This window comes from Scaptodrosophila lebanonensis, unplaced genomic scaffold, assembly GCF_003285725.1.
Source record: "Scaptodrosophila lebanonensis strain 11010-0011.00,11010-0021.00 unplaced genomic scaffold, SlebRS2 tig00000110-arrow-arrow-pilon, whole genome shotgun sequence".
NCBI lineage: Eukaryota > Metazoa > Arthropoda > Insecta > Diptera > Drosophilidae > Scaptodrosophila > Scaptodrosophila lebanonensis.
Genome location: NW_022060573.1, coordinates 388411 through 409347, shown reverse-complemented (window position 1 = coordinate 409347; position 20937 = coordinate 388411). Strand labels below are relative to the sequence as shown.

The window sequence follows — 20937 nt, the reverse complement described above, 5'->3', positions numbered from 1 at the left end:
TTGTCCTAGCTCTCGCATCGTACCAAATTAATTTGCTGTTTGGGAAATAAACTCTTTAGAAACTTTAGAGAATGTCAGAAGAGAAATAGCATATAGTAAATAAACGTATAATTGTAATCACAAATACTGAGCCAGCAAAGACGGGCAAGACGTGCTAGTAGTGGTCATGTGGGTTTAACGAAATATTTTGGCAAGAACAAAAATGTAACGGAAATGTACTGAACAAATTTTTGTCAAGAACAGTAAAGGTTCATTTAAATACCTTAAATGCAATACCTGCTAGTGGTTCATATTTTGCGTGTAATGACATTTCAAAGTAAATGCTCTGTCGGCACGAAAAAAGCTGTGACTCACTGTATATGTATGACATTAGCACCAATGATTAAAATATTTAAGCCTTTGAGTGTACAGGGTATTAGAATAAAACAAACACTGTTAAAGACAGCAACTGCATTTTTTATTAGAACCTTCATTAAGAAATACATACATAGTATCATTAGTATCATTTTAAAACTTCCCTGCAATTTACCAAACTTAGAAAACTATAATGAAATTAAAAATCAAGTTAATTTACGTTTAAAAATTTATGTATATAGAAGGCCAAATTTGTAATTGTTTATTCTATATCAGCCGAAGTACATTGTATATTGTTTTAAAGTACAAAAGATTACGAATGATGTTTAAATTAATTTTTACTTCTGGCACGTGCGTGTTATATTATTGAATAACCTGTTCGTGTATTCTAAAAAAAATACACGTTGACAAAACAAATAACATTTTAACATTGCTATGGCTATTGTCCTTGCATTTTTGGTAAGGATTATAAGGGGGTGTTAGGTACATGGTGTGTAAAAATAATTTTCTCTATAAAAAATATATATTTTATATATATTTGTGTGGTTGTAAAAAGTTGTACTATTGCAGCGTATGGAGGATATTGGTAAGGTAATATAAATGTGTAGGACTTTTTATGTTAATTTAAAAAAAACGTAATTTAAATGATTTGTTTGACTTCAAATTAATGAATGAGCTTCCGAATAAATTTAACTTACTTTAAATGTATAAAAAACAATATTCATAGGTTCTTATGCATTTGAAGGCAAGCGTGCTACTTTCATGTTAATAACGCGTATTCTTAAAGTACTTTATAATTATATGAGGTATTGTGCTTGAGGTGGAAATTTGTTTGTCAAATATACAAATTTTGTAAACCGGTCTATTGCATAAAATTGCAGGTTTGCGACAATACAGCCGCGTATTATGCGCCTACTAAGACCTCGAAAATGTATAATATAATAATACAAATCTTGTATTATGCTACAAAATCAAGAGGTCGATTAAAGCCACCCTTGCGATTCATGTACTGCCGGTACTTGCGCTTTAAAATTACATGAACTTCTCCAACATCGTTTCCCTCGACTTTCTTGTTTTTAGTGCTGTCGAAAGTACAGAAGCCCATTGTTTTGAGCATTTCAACTTCTTCTGGCGATTTTCCCTTCAATTCTGCTTCATTGATTTTTGGACGCTCTGTAGTAGCACCTGTGTTTTTGCGGGTAGATCGTCGCGAAGTTGATGGTCCAGAGCTGCTGGCGCTAGTAGCTCGTCCACGCGAATGGGATCTGCTGCATGTATTAAAAGAATTAGGTTGGATACGTAAATGGAGAGTGAATAAGAATCTACCATTCATAAAATCAAAAATAATTTTATTTATGTGAAGCAAGTTTAATTCTTGATAAGTGAAACTATTTCCGGTAAAATCAGAAATCAACTCTCACAATAGCGTACAAAATATTTAAACAAAAGTACATTTGTATGTACTACTTCCATATATTTCAGTAATTTCTAATTTAGAATGCGTTAAAAATTCGTACAATAAGCTACGCTAGAATTTTTTATTGTCAATCTATCTTATGACATGTCCTCAATGAGCGTTGCACGTAATTTTGTTGCCACCGTTGAAGGCTGTGCTTGATTTAACTTAAATACGCTCTCAATAACAGATATTTCAGTAGCTGTTGTATTCATTCCTACGAATGATATCCAATCATTGACCACCATTCCGGCAGCAAGAACCTCGCTGCCACGATTAACAGTGCCCGCCACCAGCGGAACTTGTAGAAGTGATGACAGTTCATCTTGATCCTGAATAGAAGTCTTTGGATGAACCATCCCACCTTGGTTGCTAAGTACTGTATAGGAACCCACGAGAGTGTTATCGGCTACAGTTTGACGGAACACTTCGACGTTAAGGACATCGCCGATAATCTCCTCTGTTTCCTTATCTAAATCAGGATGAACGAGGGCTACATAGTCGTTACAGGCAATTACATTTCCTAGTGCCGACAGGCGCTCCTCGACACGTTGTATTTTTATTTTATCCGGCAAACTATTACGCAAATGCTGCAGCTCTTCGTCCGTAGTAGAATTGGGCACTAGTAGTCCATTGCGGTTTCCCACAGTGAGACGTCCTATTATACGGCAACCACCTATGTTGGCATGAACCACCGGAATGGTCTCAGTCAGCTCAGCTTCATAGGCGCTATAAAATGTTTCCGAGCCACCAATAGCAACAAGGCAATATGTATTTGTCAGCTTTGTAAAGACGCCAATATCATCATTATTTTCAAACTGTATTCGTAGCGCCATTGTTGTGTGTTTTCTCTACTAGATTGTTGTGTTTTGTTATTGCTAAACTATTTTTATTGAAAAATAATTTGACGTTACATATGTAGCAGATCCGCCTTCACGTGGTTATTGTTAGGTTGAAAAGAACAAAATGAACTAGAACCAGAAAAATAACTCTGGGATGTCGTTTACGATAGCAAAAGTGTTGGAAAAAAACAGGGTTGAACTAGTGTTGTCAAAGATTATTCGAATTGATCAGACTTCATAACAAAATGTATATATGTATGTATGAATATGTAGCTATGGATTCGTATCAATTGACACAAATATTTATAAAATGCGAAGATTTATGTGGAACTTTTCAAATTTCACAAAATGTATATTGAAAATGAGTATATATTATGTTTTAAGTTAAGTTAGTGCTTTTCTACCACTTCAGATTTTAAGTAATTTAAGATAAATAAGTTATACTTATAGATGTAGATTGGGTTCGGTACACTACACTTTGTTATTCACCTGGTACGCCGACCTCGCAAGCGATCTCTTTCCCTGCTGCGGCTTCTATCTCGCTCACGATCACGCCGGCTAGTACTAGTGGCTCCAACTGCTTCTCGTTCACGTGAACGCCGCTCACGCCGCTTTTTTCGCTCAGTGCGTTCTTTTTCGCGTCTTCTGTGGGCCGGTGACACAGGACTTCGGCTGCGGCCCATCTTAGTTATGTTTTTGCTGAATATTTGTAGAATATGGGCAAAGTGCCTACCCAAAGTAATCCTTACTTATGGTGATTTTACCCTTCATTGTAATAATAATAGACACTCACCGTAGCCAATGCTGCGTCTTACTTTAATTCAGCGACACCGGCACAAACAAAGCCCGCACCAGAATATTCTCACACTTCCAGACAGAAACTCAGCTTATCGATTAAAACTCATCGATTTTTTTTTCAATTCATTCTGTATATGTTGACATACAAAGTGTATCGTACATCAATTATTAAAACTGCAGTCCGGCAGTCAATGAAAGCAATGTACTCATTAAGGGGGGGGACAGAAATCTCTTTCGCCCAAATTTCGGCACAAAACCAATTCTCGGTGCTTTTTGGAATCTTGGATGTTTTACCACGAGTTTTGATAAAAAAAAACATTAACAAAGATATATTTCTTCAATCATTGGAATATACACCTTTTTTTTTTTGCACAATCTGCATCAAAAATATTTTGCATAAATAAGACTAAGACTCCTAGTTTAAACTGTGTTTGTACTATTCTATAAGTTTAATTTAAGTTATTGTAAATAATAACAGTATAATTAAAGTTTTACATTTATAAAATAAATAAAAAATAAAAAAAAACAAAACTAATTCTCGGTGCAGCAAAAATCTCTTTTGGCAAGTCATGTACCCAATTTACTAAAAATGGAACCACGAAAAGAAAAATACATATGAAAATACGGAACTAACAGATTTTGTTTCGTGCGCTGGCCACTCTGTCCATGTCATCATCAGTCAGCTGTAGCTCACAGCGGGCTTGGAGGGAAATGAAATCTTTCAAAGTTCTGTGGCACCGACGGTTTTTTTTCGAGATTTCAAAAACAAATGTAGCCAAAATCACCCATTTGGTGAAAGGCTATACTAGTTTTGTGCGAATGTATGTAACAGGCAAAAGGAGGCGTGCCAGACCCCTCCCCCCCCAAGTGCCCTTAAGCCAAATTGTTTTTTTTTTTTTATTCTGATACACTCCCCATTCCCCCGCATTTCCGCATTTTCCGTAATCCTTGGAATTTCGAAATCAATTTTGCTAGTTATATGCAGTTATTGCTTATGTGTCCGTATGTCAAGTTTCATCATGATGGGTCAATTCTGAAGAAAGTTATAGCCATAAATAAAATCGCTGCCCATGTACTGCCTGCAGCCCTGCACGCAGCTGTTGTTGTTCTTGCTGCTTTGTGATGCATACACGCATATAAACACACACGAGACACGATTCTGATGTAAATGTATGTAGTTGAAACTGAACATGAACATGTCTCCACTTTTGTATATATGTATTAAATTATTTGTATTTATTTAATATAATTTTTTAAAACGAATTAAATTTTTTTTTTTTGGGAGGTACAGAGGATTAAAAGTTGAGCTAGCTCGACTTAGCATTCCTACCTTGTTTTACTTTTTTTTATCGAAATATTTCATCTTCTATATACTAGCTTATGATATTATTTTATATGTATTAAATGTATGTTTTTTTTAATTTAATAAAAAACATTTTTTTCCAAACAAATTAACAGGCACTAAAAAGTAAAAAATAATTGAGTGTTCTTCTACAACTTAATAATCAATATATTATGAAGGTACAATTATTGTTTTTTTGGGAGTCGGTGTCAGCCAACGAAACACTACAATATACCCTGTAATAATAATGTGAGAATACTTAAATATTTTTTTACAAATTAACTTTTATATGAACGAAAATATACTGTGACAGAATACCCATTCCTAATTAAACCCATTTGCAAATAAACTTTAATGCTACAATATACTGTGATAACATCTGCGACTTTAAAAACGAGAGAAAAGTACCAAGTACGGCACTACATTTATTCTTTTTGTTTTTGAGTCGGTGTCAGCGGTCGCGCGCCGCGCCATTTAAGAGAAACAAGCGATTCGAGTTACTTCATTACTAACTATTTCAGATTATTTTCTCTTTCTATATCTTCATCTATCTATCTACAAGTATATCTATATCTATCATTCTTACGGTAATTCTTTGTGTTTAATGTTGGCAATATTTTCGCATCACCGTTGGTTACATTACACGTATGTCTCAGCATAGTGTCGAATTAAAATTAGTTTGTTTCGTTCAATTAGGTATCGGTATTTTTGTCGTTTCAAGGTCTCAGAAATTGTCACAGTAGTTACACGTGTATTGTCGTATAAAAGTTAATTTGAAATTGGATTTAATTAGGTATTGGTATTTTGTCACAGTATATTGTCGTTCATATAAAAGTTAATTTGTAAAAAAATATTTCTTTAAGTACATCTGACTGACTAATTCTATATAAATCCTGTAACGCACTCAGCTGACTGTCAACGAGTAAATTAGACTTACTAATTGTGTTTAAATTCTGTAAAGTACTAAGTTAAATAAAAAACAAATATGCCATTTGCATTAATAACCAGCAAGAATATGCAAAAATTTGAGAAGCGCATTCGATCCCACTAAAGAATTCCACTCTTGTTGCTTATTAAAAATTAAATTTATTTGTATCCTTTTATTATGAAATTTGGGATTTTGCGCAATGTTGGGATGTGCTTCCATAAATTGGACGAAAATTGCGTCCTGTTGTGGCGATCTATGTTTTCCCCTACAGAAAACTAGCATTTGAAATTGAATTGAGATATTACAAAAATGTAGTTCCATATTGTTTTATTGATTGTATTTTTAAATGGCGGTTTATTGCCATTCATATTTTTGACGACACACAATTTTCGCCAAGTTTGTTTAAATTATATGGTTAGTTATATGGTACTTATTTGAAACAAGAATTGCGTCAATTATATATTTCATTTTTAACTTTCATTTGACTCAACTTTAGACTTAACTCAACAAATTATGATGTTCGTAAAATGTAATGTAATGTTCTAATTGGGCCAATGGTGTGTGTAGTAGTAAATTGCTATTTGAATAATATTTGCATAGGATATGCTAAATATTTTCGATGCAGACTGTTAAGAAAAATAAAAACTATAAAGTTTATATCCCAAATGAGATTTCTGTGGAACCGAGATTTTGAAGCGAAACTTGAGCGGAAGAGACTTCTGTGGCACTGTATACTATGTATATATTATGTATGTCTTCTGCTTAATGCCAATAAAATAAAGATTAATAAGTTCTAGTGGCCTTAGTTGTACGTTTAACATTATCCCGCAAGAAGGGATTTTAATGGTTCCGGTGGAGTAAGAAGAGGTGACAGTACAACTTTCCTGATTGCGCACATACTGGTTGCTTCATTGCGGATCTTTAATGCTTGACAATACTGACATATTTTATCCATTACACGTGTTAATGCACTACTCGCCTTGCTGCTTCTCTCTGTTGCGTTCCCTGAACGTATCTACTATATGTTCAGTTTTCGCGCAGCTCTTATTATACTCTGTACATAAAATGTACAAGAGTACTTGTATATTAGGTTTGCGGGAGCTGAAAATGTAATAGGCAGAAGGAGGCTTGGCAGACCACACAAAGTATATATATTCTTGATCAGCATGACGAGACGAGTCGATTTAACCCTGTCTGTCTGTCTGTCCGTATGAACACCTGGATCTCAGAACTAGAGACACCAAATTTTGCACAAAGATGCCTTATGTGTGCACGCTATACGAGTTTGTTTTATTTTTTTGATTTTCCCACCCACTTCCCCCCTATGGGGGTTTTCGCGATTTTCCATTCGTATTATCGCCTACAAGTATATCTCGGAGACTATAAAGCTTAGGGACACCAAATTTTAGTCCCAGATGCCTTATGTGAATACACAGAAAATGTGTATTTTGGAATTTCTTTCTCTCCCCCCTCTCCCCATTAAATAGTAACTCCCGTAATTCTTGAAATTTTGAACTCAAATTTGGCATATACCAATTTGTGATTATGTGTCTGTATTTCATCATGATAGGTCAATTCTGAAGAAGGTTATAGCCATAAATAAAACCGCTGCCCATGCTCTGTTCTTGTTGTTACTGCTATGGTTCAATTTTGTGCTGCATACATACACTCATATAAACATGCAGGTACACGATTCTGATGTAAATTTATTATATTGAAATTGAACATAAACAGTTATGTATGTATGCATGTGTTGAATATTTATACTCTGTACATGAAATGTACAGAAGTATATTAGGTTTGCGGGAGCTGAAAAATGTAACAGGCAGAAGGAGGCGTGGCAGACCCCACAAAGTATATATATTCTTGATCAGCATGACGAGACGAGTCGATCTAGCCCTGTCTGTCTGTCCGTCCGTATGAACACCTGGATGTCAGAGACTATAAGAGATAGAGACACAAAATTTTGCACAAAGATGCGTTATGTGTGTATTCTATACGAGTTTGTTTTATTTTTTTTATTCCCCCCCCCCTTTTCCCACCATAGGGATATGCGACTTTTTAGAAAGCAACAACGGAAACTTGGCTTCGTACGGGATAGAAGCATTTAATAATCTTCCCCCCACTCTCAGCAAGGAAAACAAGAAACCGTCTTCTCTAAACTCATGTAGAAATGGACTCAGACGCTGTAAGTTAGCGTTAAGAGTTCTCTTTTTTCGAACCTTGTCGATTTCGTCACCGAACTCATTGTCCTGAATGAGTTGAGTTCTCTTGGCTTGGCTATAGGATCAAAGGGCTTCGAGACCTTTCTGCACCTTTGTATAAATCGAAAAACCCAAACGAACACTCTCAGAAATTTTGAATGTGACGAGTAGCTTTCGATAACTTCGAGAATGTAATTGGCTTGCCGATCTGCGAGTAAAACTACAGCAGACTTACGAATTTCCAGGGCAGCTGAATTTTTAGGCGGCTCGAAGTGAGCATTCACAGGCCAATTTTCTTCCGATTCCATGAGGAAGGCTGGCCCTGTAAACCAAATGGGGCTATGCAACTCGTCTACATTACATCCTCTGGACACGATGTCTGCTGGGTTGGATTTCGTTGGGACATGTCGCCACGTTGCATTCTCGGACCACTCTTGGATTTGAGAAACCCTGTTCGAAACGAAAACTGACCATGCGGACTTGACGAAAAAGATCTGCGAGAAGGTGAGCTGCACAGCTCAAGACGAGGCAAAGTTTTCGTCTTGAGTGGAGCTACTTTGTATTTTGAGGTCAAAAGTGACACTTTCCAACCATTCGCAGTCGAAACACGAACATAAATACAGGCGCCATAAGCTCGCATTGAGGCATGGGCGAACGCATGTATTTGAATGGGTGACTGCGTATATGTATGGACGAATCTAGGGACTTGAATACCGCTGAGGTTCAACAAATTCTGCTTAAATGAGTCCCAAACTGTATGAAGATTCTCAGGGATGGATTCGTCCCAATCTAGTTTTTGTAGCCACAAATCCTGCAGCAACATTTTTGCTTTGGTGATCAGCGGGCAAGGAAGGCCCAGAGGATCGAAAAGCCTGGCAGTCACCGATAATATGTTCCGTTTTGTCGAGCGGATATCTAGGAAGGAATTTTCCAACTGAGCGTTTTGGTTGGGTCTGAGTCGACTGTGGCTACTGGAATAACTGTGCTATTAAATGCGGACAGTTCCGAGCAGTTCGAAAACCACTTTGCCAATTCGAAGCCTGCACTTTGCAGAACGTGCGACACTTCTGCTCGAAGCTTTTTTAGCTGTTCAACGCTTTCAGCACCAGTTAACATATCGTCGACATAAAAGTCGCTCCGAATAACTTCAGCAGCTGTTGGATGTGAGGAACGGACTATTTCACTCAGCCTTGTTGAACACCGCACCGCCAAGAACGGAGCTGGCGATGTGCCATATGTTACAGGGTTTAACCTGAAGATTTTCAAAGACTCAGACGGATCTCTTCGCCACACTATGAGCTGATAGTTTCTATCTGCTTTGTGCACCATCACCTGACGGTACATTTTTTTTATGTCTGCCGCTAAGGCGAACTTTCGCAAACGAAAACGAAGCAGCGTAGAATAAAGCTCCTCCTGAATTGTTGGACCGACCATTAAGGTATCATTCAACGCAATCTGAGTGGACGTGCGGCAAGAGGCATCGAAAACGACAAGCAACTTGGTCGACGTGCTTTGAGGCCGCAGGACACACTGATGCGGAATAAAATAGTGTGGAGTATCTGGAATTTTGTTGTCCGTTGAGGACATGTGACCGAGCGAAACATACTCGTCCATAAATTCCAGATACATGCTTTTCATTTGAGGGTCTTTTGACAACTTCCTTTCAAGCGACAAAAAACGCCGTTTCGCAATTTCATACGACGAGCCAAGATTTTTTGGGTCAGATTTAAAAGGTAACCGTACCTGAAATCGACCAGAAGACAAGATTCTCATGAAATTTTTAAATTCAGAATGCTTGCCGCTAAAAGTTGGAAGAGCGACCGCTGGCAATCGACACCTTGGCTTTTTTGAAGTAGACGGTGCAATACCGTTTGCCGAACTTGAATTGTCGATGCTTTTTCTTCTTAGTTTTTCCAGCTGGCCTTTTAATAAGGATTTGGTCATAATGCAAGTTTCTTCCAACTCTTCACGGTAGTCATCTTCTGTATCTTTTTTGCTTCAATTTTGCTTTGCAATATATTTGCAGTTTCTATATGAGTTGTTAGAAGCTCTAACCTGTATTCTAACTCGATTTGCTCTAACGAAATCGAGCCTTCTTTTAATTGCCGTTGCATACGACATATACTCCTCATACAGCCCTCGCGCTTCCTTTTAAGTCGATCAAGTCCTTACTCATATTGATTTAAGGTTTTAAACTTTGATCGAACGAAAATTGTCGAGTGACAAACGAGAAATCGAAAATAATATGCTGTTCTCAGCAAGTGTAGGAGAGCGCAACAGATGGTCGTCTAGCAGTGCGAACGAAAACGAGAATAACTGCAGTTGACTGACCGTCCAAGGCAATACTTTGAAGCAGCAGCGAAAGCGGCGACAAACGAAAAGAATAATTCTAAAGTTCTGGACAAAAAAAATTGCGAACCGGCTATGGAGGTTTGTATCTCGCAATAAACCAATGGATAGCCGCCAATCAGGCTTTAGAAAGGAGAGATGAACATCCAATCCTCTAGTTTCCCTAGATTATTGGCTTAGAAATTTTTTAGAATTTAGGGATAAAAGTGTTAAATAAGTTTGAAGTGTTGCGCGATAGAAGAGAAAAATATTGCGTTAAAGAGATTAAGAAGTCTGGTTTTTACTAGAGGATGCAAGTTTTTTACCATAACGTATGCGGTCTAGACCTAGAGCGTTTCCCATGAGATGTGAAAGTGCGCTCGCTGTGCAGTTCAATGGATAGTATTGGTTGGTCTAGTAATTTGGCTGAAGGGCAGGGATAGTAGTTGATGCTGTTGAAAGATATATTGAACTTGTCAGTTTGAAAAGTGGAGGAAAAGTTATAGTCGTTGGATTCTACGGACCAGTGGGAGCAGAATTCCTCTGCGATTTTTTGGTTTGAAATGGTGGGCATTTGAGTGGTATTGGTGATGGGGAAGTGGTCACTGCCATAAGCGTAGTTTTCAATGCTTCAAGTAGAATCGAGGGCTATTGAATTTGAATTTGTTTGACAAAAATCGATAAGTCGAAAATCTTGGAGATCTGGCCCATCTGGAATTGTCCGATATAAGCTGTGGCCTAAAAAAAATTATACTTACACATATGGGCTTGTACATGGCCGTAGCGAGGGGGGTGCAAAACGGAACTAAAATTTTGCAGACAAATTTGAATTTGTGCCGCATTGTACAAAATTCACGAAAAAAATACATCCATTGTAGGGCTACGGTTAACTTATCAGCTAGATTGCTGTGAAGATATAATGTTGAGAATATATACCTATATATATATATGGACACGAAAACATTGTGTTAATATGCTCAACATATAACTCTTAACTAGCCCTATATTTGGTGCTAAGGTTGATTTTGGGCAACGGGACAAACGGGGCAAATAAGTTGTTTTTGCGACAACCAGTTCGCTGATTTTATCGAAACCTGAGGCAATATATATTAATGCGACTAATTTTAGAATGTTGTGCAATATTATCTCTTAAAAATAGTTTTGGTTTAACAGTTCAGAAAATGCAGTTCAGTTCTGAACTGTCGAAACAAAATAATTTGAGATTTCTTTATCTGCCATAACTTTCTTTTGATAACTGCCCTGACCGCAGATACGGATCCAATCCATGTTAGCTTGTAAAAAAATTCTTTTTATTATTTTATTATAGCCTGTACCCAAAGGGTGAAAGGCTATACTAGTTTTGTGCGCATGTATGTAACACACAGAAGGAGGCGTGGCAGACCCCACAAAGTATATATATTCTTGATCAGGATGAGAAGCCGAGTGGATATAGCCTTGTCCGTCCGTCCGTCTGTCCGTCTGACCGTCTGTCTGTCCGTATGAACGCAAGGATCTCAGAAAGTATAAGAGCTAGAATAACCAAACTTGGTGTTCATATTCTCCTCAGACCGAGAAAGTACGAGTTTGAGTTTTTTTTCGATGCACCCCCCACTCCACCGCAATTCATGTTTTTTCTTATAACTTCCGTAATTCTCGGAATTTTGAGCAGTGATTTTATTTATGGCTATAACTTTCTTCACAATTGACCTATCATGATGAAACTTGGCACACGGACACATTAATACTAGCTGGATGTACCTACCAAAATTGATTTCAAAAATTCTAAGAATTACGGAATTTATAAACAAAAATTGCGAATTGCGGGGGAGTGGGGGCGTATCAGAATAAAAAAAAATAAACTTGACCTGCCTAGGACTTAGGGGAACCTCGATACCAAGTTTTGTTATTCTAGCTCTTGTACTTCCTGAGATCGATGCGCTCATACAGACAGGCGGACAGACGGACGGACGGACAGACGGACATGGCTATATCGACTCGTCTTGTCATCCTGATCAATAATATATATACTTTGTAGGGTTTGCCACGCCTCCTTCTGTGTGTTACATACATGCGCACAAAACTAGTATAGCCTTTCACCCTTTGGGTACAGGCTATACAAATTAGCCAACAAAATTTTAGTTTTTCTTGCATCCCTTTTCGCTACTTATCGAAAAACTCTCTCTGCGTTGGCGGTGATACCAGTTCGCCTGTTCTCTCTCTATTTACAACACTTATAAAATACCTTTCTTTGTGCAAATTCAAATAATACCGGTCCTTCATGACAATTATAGAAATGGATAATGCGCAATATACTAATGATAACCAAATATTTAACTTCATGTGTTCCTGTTTAGTCTTAGCGTAACGTAACAATGTGCAATATTAGAGTAATAAGAAAATAACAAAATATGGAGTCTTAGATGTAGAAATATTCAATGAAAACTTAAGGCTAGTAAAACAATGTGCAATATTCAAGTGTGCAATAGAAACGTAGGCTAGTAACACAATGATAAGCAGCGGGATTCTGCGTCACAATGTTTACACATACACGAATAGACGCGCATAGACATGCATACACTCACATAGACGCAATTGCTATGTAAATGTGCAATTATACACCCTTTACGTGAGCTAAAATACCAAGAGAGGTAAAATCGAACAAATTTTTTTTTTAATTCTCTTAATTTTTTTAATTTCTATAAAAATTGTAAACATATGTACAGAGTATTTCAAAGTCGGGACACCCGACTTTAGCTTTTTTACTTGTTTTAGCTGTTCTTGTTATTTTGATGTGTTTTTTTTTAGTCGCTGCTGGGCTTAGTTTTCGTTTAATTTGCACATAACGATCGAGCCCTGTCTGTATTAACGCTCCGTTAGCGCTTTGCGTGCTTTTCGGCTGGGGGAGGGGGAGGTCGCAGTGAGTTGACAATACCGAGCGCTGAGAGACTGCTGTTGTTGTTGTAGTTGTCGTTGTCGGAGACACAGTTGTAAGCGAGGGCATTGTACTGGTCGCTGTTGTTATCAACAATTCATTGGTAAGACAGTAGGGGTCTGGAGACGGGCACTGGGCACTCCATGCCCCACTTTGCAATGTGCTGGGTGAGCATATTAACGCAGGGGAGAGAGAGCGTTCTCCTTCCGAATTAGCTTGCGGTAATATTGTTGTTGTTGGTACCGTTACATCGGGTGCGCGTATATAAAAGTACTCGTTGTTACGAAGTTGTTGTTGCTGGCTCATTTTTTCTTTGTTGTTTAGAGAGATTATGCTCTTACTCGTTGGCATTACTTTATTTTTTTCACAAAATTTAGTTCGTTTTTCTTATTTCTAATCACAATATATGATCAATTTACATGGTCACCTTGAGCATCTTTTAGCGAATTAATATGGTTAGTTTGGCGTTAATTGCACTATATTTTTAACACACGGCGGAACTAAATAAAAATACGTCCGACATCTTATTAGTACAGCACTCTTTAGAGTTTTACATTTTTATAGGCTGTACCCAAAGGGTGAAAGGCTATACTAGTTTTGTGCGAATGTATGTAACAGGCAAAAGGTGGCGTGGCAGACCCCACAAAGTATATATATTCGTGATCAGGTTGACAAGCCGAGTCGATATAGCCATGTCCGTCTGTATGAACGCAAGGATCTTAGAAGGTGCAAGAGCTAGAATTACCAAACTTGGCATCCAGGTTCCTCTGAACCCTAGGCAGGTCAAGTTTGTTTTTTTATTTTGATACACCCCCCACTCGCCCGCAATTCGTGTTTTTTTATAACTTCCGTAATTCCGGAATTTTGAAATCAATTTTGGTAGTTACATCCAGTTAGTGCTTATGTATCCGTATGCCAAGTTTCATCATGATTGATCAATTCTGAAGAAAGGTATAGCCATACATAAAATCGCTGCCCATGCTCTGCTTGTAGCGCTGCCCGCAGCATTTGTTGTTGTTGCTGCTTTGGTTCAACTTTGTGCTGCATACATACACGCATATAGACACGCTTCTGATGTTAATGTATGCTGTTGAAACTGTAGATGAACATGTCTTCACTTTTGTATATATGTATTGAATAATTTGTATTTAATTTAATTAAATAGTATAATTAATATAAATTTAAAATTAATTTAATTTTTTTTTCGTTTTTTCTTTTTTGGTGGGAGGTACACGGTATTTAAGAGTTAAGCTCGGTCGACTTTAGCATTCCTTTCTTGCTTGATTTATTACATATTACAAATTTACAAAGCTGCAGTCAAGTTTCACTTATATATCTCCCTTGGAGGTATTTCTGGCTGGGGTTCGTTCGTAATCGGTCGGTCATATGGAAGCTAGGTGCAATCTGGATGAAATTCGGTAAGTTGACGTACGACTTTAAATGCATGCAAACCAAATTTTGGTCAATTCGGACAAAACACAAAAAAGAATTATGTACAAAGAATCGGTCTGTTATATGGGAGCTATATGATATAGTTGTACGATCTTAACGAGTTTGTCATCTTCCTACAAGTAGAAGCCTCTGACAAAAATTTCAGTACGATAGCTCCACTATAAGTATTTTTGGTCGCTGACTAGACCGACCACTATATATTGGTCAGCCAGAAGAAAACTGCGTCTGTTGTTGTTAATGGCCGAACATGTCTATTTGAGGTGGATTCAGGATCATCAGTGACTATCATCAAAGAATTTACGTACAGATAAGATACATCTGGCCTAGAGGTTGCCATAACCTCGTCAAATGTGATGTGGATCTCAGTGACTATCAGCACATCCCGATACCAGTAAAGGGAGTCGTTGACACGTCAACCCATTACAATTGCCTAAAAGAAGAAAATTTTCCAGTAATTGTTGTATCCGGTGGGGGTTCAAACCTACTTGGAAGCAACTGGTTCGAGCCACATGGGATCCGAATCGAAAGAATTCATTCTATCAGTGGAATTACCATCCAATCGATATTGCACAAGTTCGAGCATCTACAAGTATTTCATCTGACCTGAATCGTTACGCGGGACCTCCAGTCACTTTACAAATTGATGCTAGTGTGCCATCAGTACACTGCCACCATGACGCATTCCGTTTGCAATCAAGAGTTTGTACGAAAAGGAACTTGATCGGCTATGCTCTCAAGTGATCATGGTGCCTGAAGAATATTCGGAATGGACTACACCCACGGTACCCGTCATAAAGAAAAAGGGGCCTATTCGTATTTGCAGCTACTATAAATCCATGGCTAATCGAGTCATAAAATGTCTGGAGTTTTGCCTTATTTCGATGACATCGTCGTCATGCGTAAATCGGAAGAAGAATTAACAGAAAGACTGCAGGAATGTACGATTTCGGTATTAGACCATCAGCTGAGAAAGTAAAGGAAATCACCAGCGCTCTCGCACAAAAAGATAGAAAACAGATACAGCCTTCTGTATTTTTACCACGCATTTCTGCCCCATAAGGCTTCCGGCTCAAAGCCGTTGCATCGTTTGTTTAATAAGACTTTGCGTATAATTATGTATAAATACATTACGATGGCACCATTTTATTATTTTGATACGAACTTGGAGCTGTTCTAAGTCATCGTTCGTCGGACGGAATAGAGAAGCCAATTGCATTTTATTTCAAAGGCTGGGAGAAATAATGCAGGGGTTGATAGAGAAGCAGTCGCCCCTATTACGGGAGCCAAAATTTTACATAACATTAATTACTGACAATCGCTTGCTACTAGGGAACGCAACTGCGAAATCAGCGAATCACACATCGCCCTGGAATCACAATAGGCCAGTCGCTGTCCAATGCCTTGTCGCCAAGAGCCTGAGTCTACTGAAGAAATCATGATGATTGTGTGCACTACAAACTGCAAAGGAACCGCAACTCTCTAAAGTTCTCAACTCGATGTGACAAATTATACCCGCTTAGCACTCGCCTAAACGAAAGAATATAGGTGTCCTCGTCTGGGGAAACCGTGTGGTGGTACCGCCGTTTCGAGGTAACACATTTTCTTGGTCATCGATTCTTAAACTAAGTGCCTGGAGGTTACTGTGGTTAAGTATACATCTACTTCTGCTTCAATTAAGTTCCTTCGGCAACTCACGGACTTGCAGGCGAAATAAATATCGATTTTGCGTTGGCCCAATGTATATTTGCTGAACAATATTACCCCACACTCAACAATGAATCGCTCTCCAGCTGAAAAACCGTTTAATCGACAAATCAAATCATACTTCGATAAATTATAACCATAAGAAATATATTATGGTAAGACTTACGGCAAAAACAATACGAGTACCAAGCATTTTGTTACAGTGAGTGTTTGGATGTGATGTTCCAAACTGGTTGATATTTCTTTTAATAGTTGCTGCATATGCGAAGTGAAACCCCTATTTCTATATTTTGAAAATAGTTTAATGCCAAAAAATGTTACATTTAATAAAAAGTGAAGAAATATATTTAAGCCCCAAGACAAATTTCAAACAAGTAGAGAAGCTGAAGTCGGGTGTCCCGACTTTGAAATACTCTCTATGTATTTAGAATAATTATAGAAATTAAAATAATTAATTTTATCTCACGTGAAGGGTGTATATTACATACATAGAAATTGCGTCTATGTGAGTGTATGTATGTCTATGTAGATCTATGCGTGTCTGTGTGAGCATGTTAACCAAAGCACCAACATCAACAACAGCTGCGGGCAGCGCTTGGGCAGCAATTATATTTATGGCTATAACTTTCAGTTAAATCGGTCTATCATAATGAAACTTGACATATGGGCACATAATAACCAATGGTATTTGCAAAATTTGAGTTCGTAAGTCCTAGAATTACGGGAGTTATGAAAGATCACTAATTGCGGGGGATGGGAGAGAAATTCCAAAATACACATTTTCTGAATATTCACAATAGGCTCCTAGGTCTTATAGTCTCCGAGATATAGGTGATAATTCCACCATAGGGGGGGTAATATCAAAAAAAAAAAAACACAAACTCGTATAGCGTACACACATAAGGAATCTGACAAACATAGATCGACTCGTCTTCACATGCTGATCACGAATATATATACTTTGTGGGGTCTGCCACGCTTCGTTCTGCCTATTTCATTTTTCATCTCGCGCATGTCTAATATACTTTTGTACATTTCACGTACAGAGTATAAAAACCGAGTCATTTTTTTCGAATTCTTTCATAGATCATAAAAACCAAATTTGAAGTTGCATGTTTTGCAAACAAATTTTGGAGTTCGTTTTCCCTCCTTTGGAGCTAGAATTTTAAAAAGTGCTTCCACTACTACACTATGACAGCCTAAATTAAAGCTTCCTAGCACTAACCGTTTGGGCTGTCCGAAGTTGACGCGGTTCTCTTTTATGCGCCAAGAAAGCCCCAAAAAATCAGTCCCCAAGAAAAAATTAAAATAAACCGAGTATGCAGTTTTGTTTGTATTTTTCTATTGAATATAATTTTCCAAAACCCTAAGCACCTACTAGTGTAGGTTACTTGAGCCCAAATTTCAGCTTCCTAGCCCTTACCGTTTGAGCTGTACGTTGATCACCAATCAGTCAGTCAGGACAAACTGTTATATCAGTAAGTCACAGCTTATTTTGTTCAGGCGCAAAAATTGACGTTACATCCAAAATATGAATGATTTAAACTCCAATTCGTTGACTCTTAAATATATTTTTTAAAAGGGATTGAATTGTTTCTTATTAATAGTATTTAAAAAAAAAAAAAACAAAAACAAGTAAAAAAGCTAAAGTCGGGTGTCCCGACTTTGAAATACTCTGTACATATGTTTACAATAATTATAGAAAATAAAAAAAATTAAGAAAATAAAAAAAAAATTTGATCGATTTTACCTCTCTCGGTATTCGAACTCACGTAAAGGGTTTATAATTGTACATTTACATAGCAATTGCGTCTGTGTGAGTGTATGTATGCCTATGCGCATCTATTCGTGTCTGTGTAAGCATTTTCGCAGTCAACCAAACAGCAACATCAACAACAGCCGCGGGCAGCGCTGCAGCAGCAAATATATTTATGCCTATAACTTCTTGTTAAATCGGTCTATCATAGTGAAACTTGGCATACGGACATATAATAACCAACTGGGAGTATTTCCAAAATTTTAGTTCGAAATTCCAAGAAGTACGGGAGTTAGAAAAAATCGCAATTTGCATGGGAGAGGGGGGAGGGAGGGAAATTCCAAAATACACATTTTCTGCGTATTCACATAAGGCATCTGGGACTAAAATTTATAGTCTTATAGTCTCCGAGATATAGGCGATTATACGAATGGAAAATCGGGAAAACCCCCATAGTGGGGAAGGGGGGGGGGGGGGGGAATAAAAAAAATAAAACAAACTCGTATAGAATACACACATAACGCATCTTTGTGCAAAATTTTGTGTCTCTATCTCTTATAGTCTCTGTTCATACGGACGGACAGACAGACAGACAGGGCTAGATCGACTCGTCTCGTCATGCTGATCAAGAATATATATACTTTGTGGGGTCTGCCACGCCTCCTTCTGCCTGTTACATTTTTCAGCTCCCGCAAACCTAATATACTTCTGTACATTTCATGTACAGAGTATAAAAAATAACGAAAACTAAAAAGGCACGACAATTTTAGGTCACAGCTTATTTCGTGCAGTGCGTTCAGACTTAAAAAAAGTATTTTATATTAATCTTTAATATTTGGTTTGGCCATTTTTATGTTGGATAAGGGTTTTCAAATGGTTATTGATAATTTCTAATATTGATTTTTCCAATAGGGCCTTCTTAAAAATTTGTTATAACATTCAAGTCCAGTGACTGAGCTGTCTGCAAAATTCTCGACTAATGCTTTGGGTCGTTGTCTTGGTAAAATCGGAAACGATCCTGCAAGCTTAACATGTTGGCACTTTAGAGTAAATTGGTTTTCAATTTTGTGAGGTACATATTGTTATTCATGATTCCTCCCTGAAAACCAATTTTCCGACTCCGGAGGCAGACATATAGGCCCAAACATGTACACCTCCTCCTCCCTGCTTGAATGAATGAAGCTGAATATTCGGCTAACGCCATTGCCGCTTCATGCTGTCGCACCCATAGATATTACATTTGGACTTGGCTGTACAAATTATGTCGTCCCACTATGACATTGGTTTCAGAACGGGAAAAGTTTGCACATCGTATTTCTTGCAGACATAAACAGCTTCCTAAAGGTTGCCGACCATTGATATCGTATTTTTCCTGAACAGGGGAAGAACTCCATTTCGGTTAACCATTCGACATTGCTCGCGCACGTACATATGTAAGTCACTGCACGAAATAAGCTGCGACCTTTTTTTTGGTTGCAATATAATCCATTACTGTTTTGCTCGAAATTCACTAAACATGTTTAATACAAATATAAAAGTAAAAAGCTACAATACTGCATTTAAAAAATGTTGTACATCGTCTGCACGAAATAAGCTGTGATTCACTGCATATATATTTTATGTATATGCATGTATAGATATATTCCTATTTAAAAGCCGAGAACTTATACAATCTCATAACGGATTTCTGGCAGCTATTAATACATTTTATTCCGATTTCAAATCTTATTTACTGTGTACATTTTAGTGTTTCCTAAAAAAAAATGCAAAAAAAATTTTACCGTACATTTTTGTATGGACCAATATTTCCGTCGCGCTATTTTCTCCATTTTTCGTTCAATGAACAAGTCAAGCATTGTACACATAACCTTAAATAATTCTAACAATATTTTGTTGATAAAGTTCAATTGTAATCAGGGCTTCCTTCGCTTTTTTCCCGTCAAATCTGGGTGTTTTGTAAGGCCTGTTGAGGGAAAAAATTGAGAATTGCGGGAATTCTGGATTTTATATAAATGTATTTGGCTTTTTTCCCGCTTTTTTTAATTTTGTCACCAGTCACTTTGTCAACTTGCCTGACAAAACTATGCTGCTTTGACTACCAATTGCCTTATAATTATTCACGCATGATTGGTACGACCATGTCGTACACATGCGAACCTCGCAGACCTGAATGATTTAATGTAAATATCACCTTACAACAAATAAATTCGTAAAACCATAACAGCTTTTTAGTTTTTTTTTCTATACATTTTCAGCTTTTTGCCCTTTCTTCCAGTTAGAAACTGCTATTTTGAATTAAACGAATGACAGCACTGATTGTAATATCGAAAAATCACGGGTTCCGTGCATATATTTTTTAATGTTCAGGAGAGTAAATTCACAGTTACTGAATTTTGTGATAAATGGATTAATGGAATTACTGAAAGCAGTGACTGGAATGGTTGAGCTCATGTGAATCGATAGATTTTTAACGACACTTGTATCGTTTGCATCTATGCTTGGGCTTTGTGCAGATGATCTCCCGTTCTATTTGGGTTTGGTGCATACCTTCTATTAATGAATTATATATCTGCCCATAGGTACCCTTGATGTTTTTTCTCTTACCCCTAGGCGTTATTTAGGAATATCACTTCCGTAAACCTGTTTGTTTAAAGAAAGAAAACTAGGCCAATTAAAAATTCTTTTGCGTTTGCAGTCACAGGAAAAATAAGATACTTAGTGTTTAGATTTGGAATTGAATAATCTACTACAAACAATTGATAGAACCAATTTAAACTGTGAGATAGGATACACATACATTCAGTACACTAGTTATTAAAGGGAATTAAAAATGTGGGAAAA

General features: G+C 37.3%; 2 protein-coding genes across 6 annotated transcripts; both read right to left on the bottom strand.

Annotated features, from left to right (window-relative positions):
• Nucleotides 1-435: 435 nt before the first annotated feature.
• Nucleotides 436-3563, bottom strand: LOC115628149 (U4/U6.U5 small nuclear ribonucleoprotein 27 kDa protein). Of its 5 annotated transcripts, none has more exons than XM_030524119.1 (3): nt 3446-3563; nt 3142-3381; nt 436-1622 (listed from the first exon to the last, which is right to left on the bottom strand). In XM_030524119.1, the coding sequence occupies exons 2-3, from the start codon at nt 3333-3335 to the stop codon at nt 1313-1315; spliced, it is 504 nt and encodes a 167-aa protein (XP_030379979.1). In that variant the 5' UTR covers nt 3336-3381; nt 3446-3563; the 3' UTR covers nt 436-1312. The 5 variants fall into 5 exon arrangements, 4 of the variants coding, with proteins under 4 accessions (XP_030379979.1, XP_030379982.1, XP_030379980.1 ...); XM_030524122.1 differs by having other exon boundaries at nt 436-1619; XM_030524120.1 differs by having other exon boundaries at nt 3142-3351; nt 3446-3534.
• On the bottom strand, nt 1808-2770 carry LOC115628147 (eukaryotic translation initiation factor 6). The gene has a single exon (XM_030524118.1). It carries the CDS (start codon nt 2644-2646, stop codon nt 1909-1911), a length of 738 nt encoding a protein of 245 aa, XP_030379978.1. The 5' UTR covers nt 2647-2770; the 3' UTR covers nt 1808-1908.
• Nucleotides 3564-20937: the final 17374 nt, after the last annotated feature.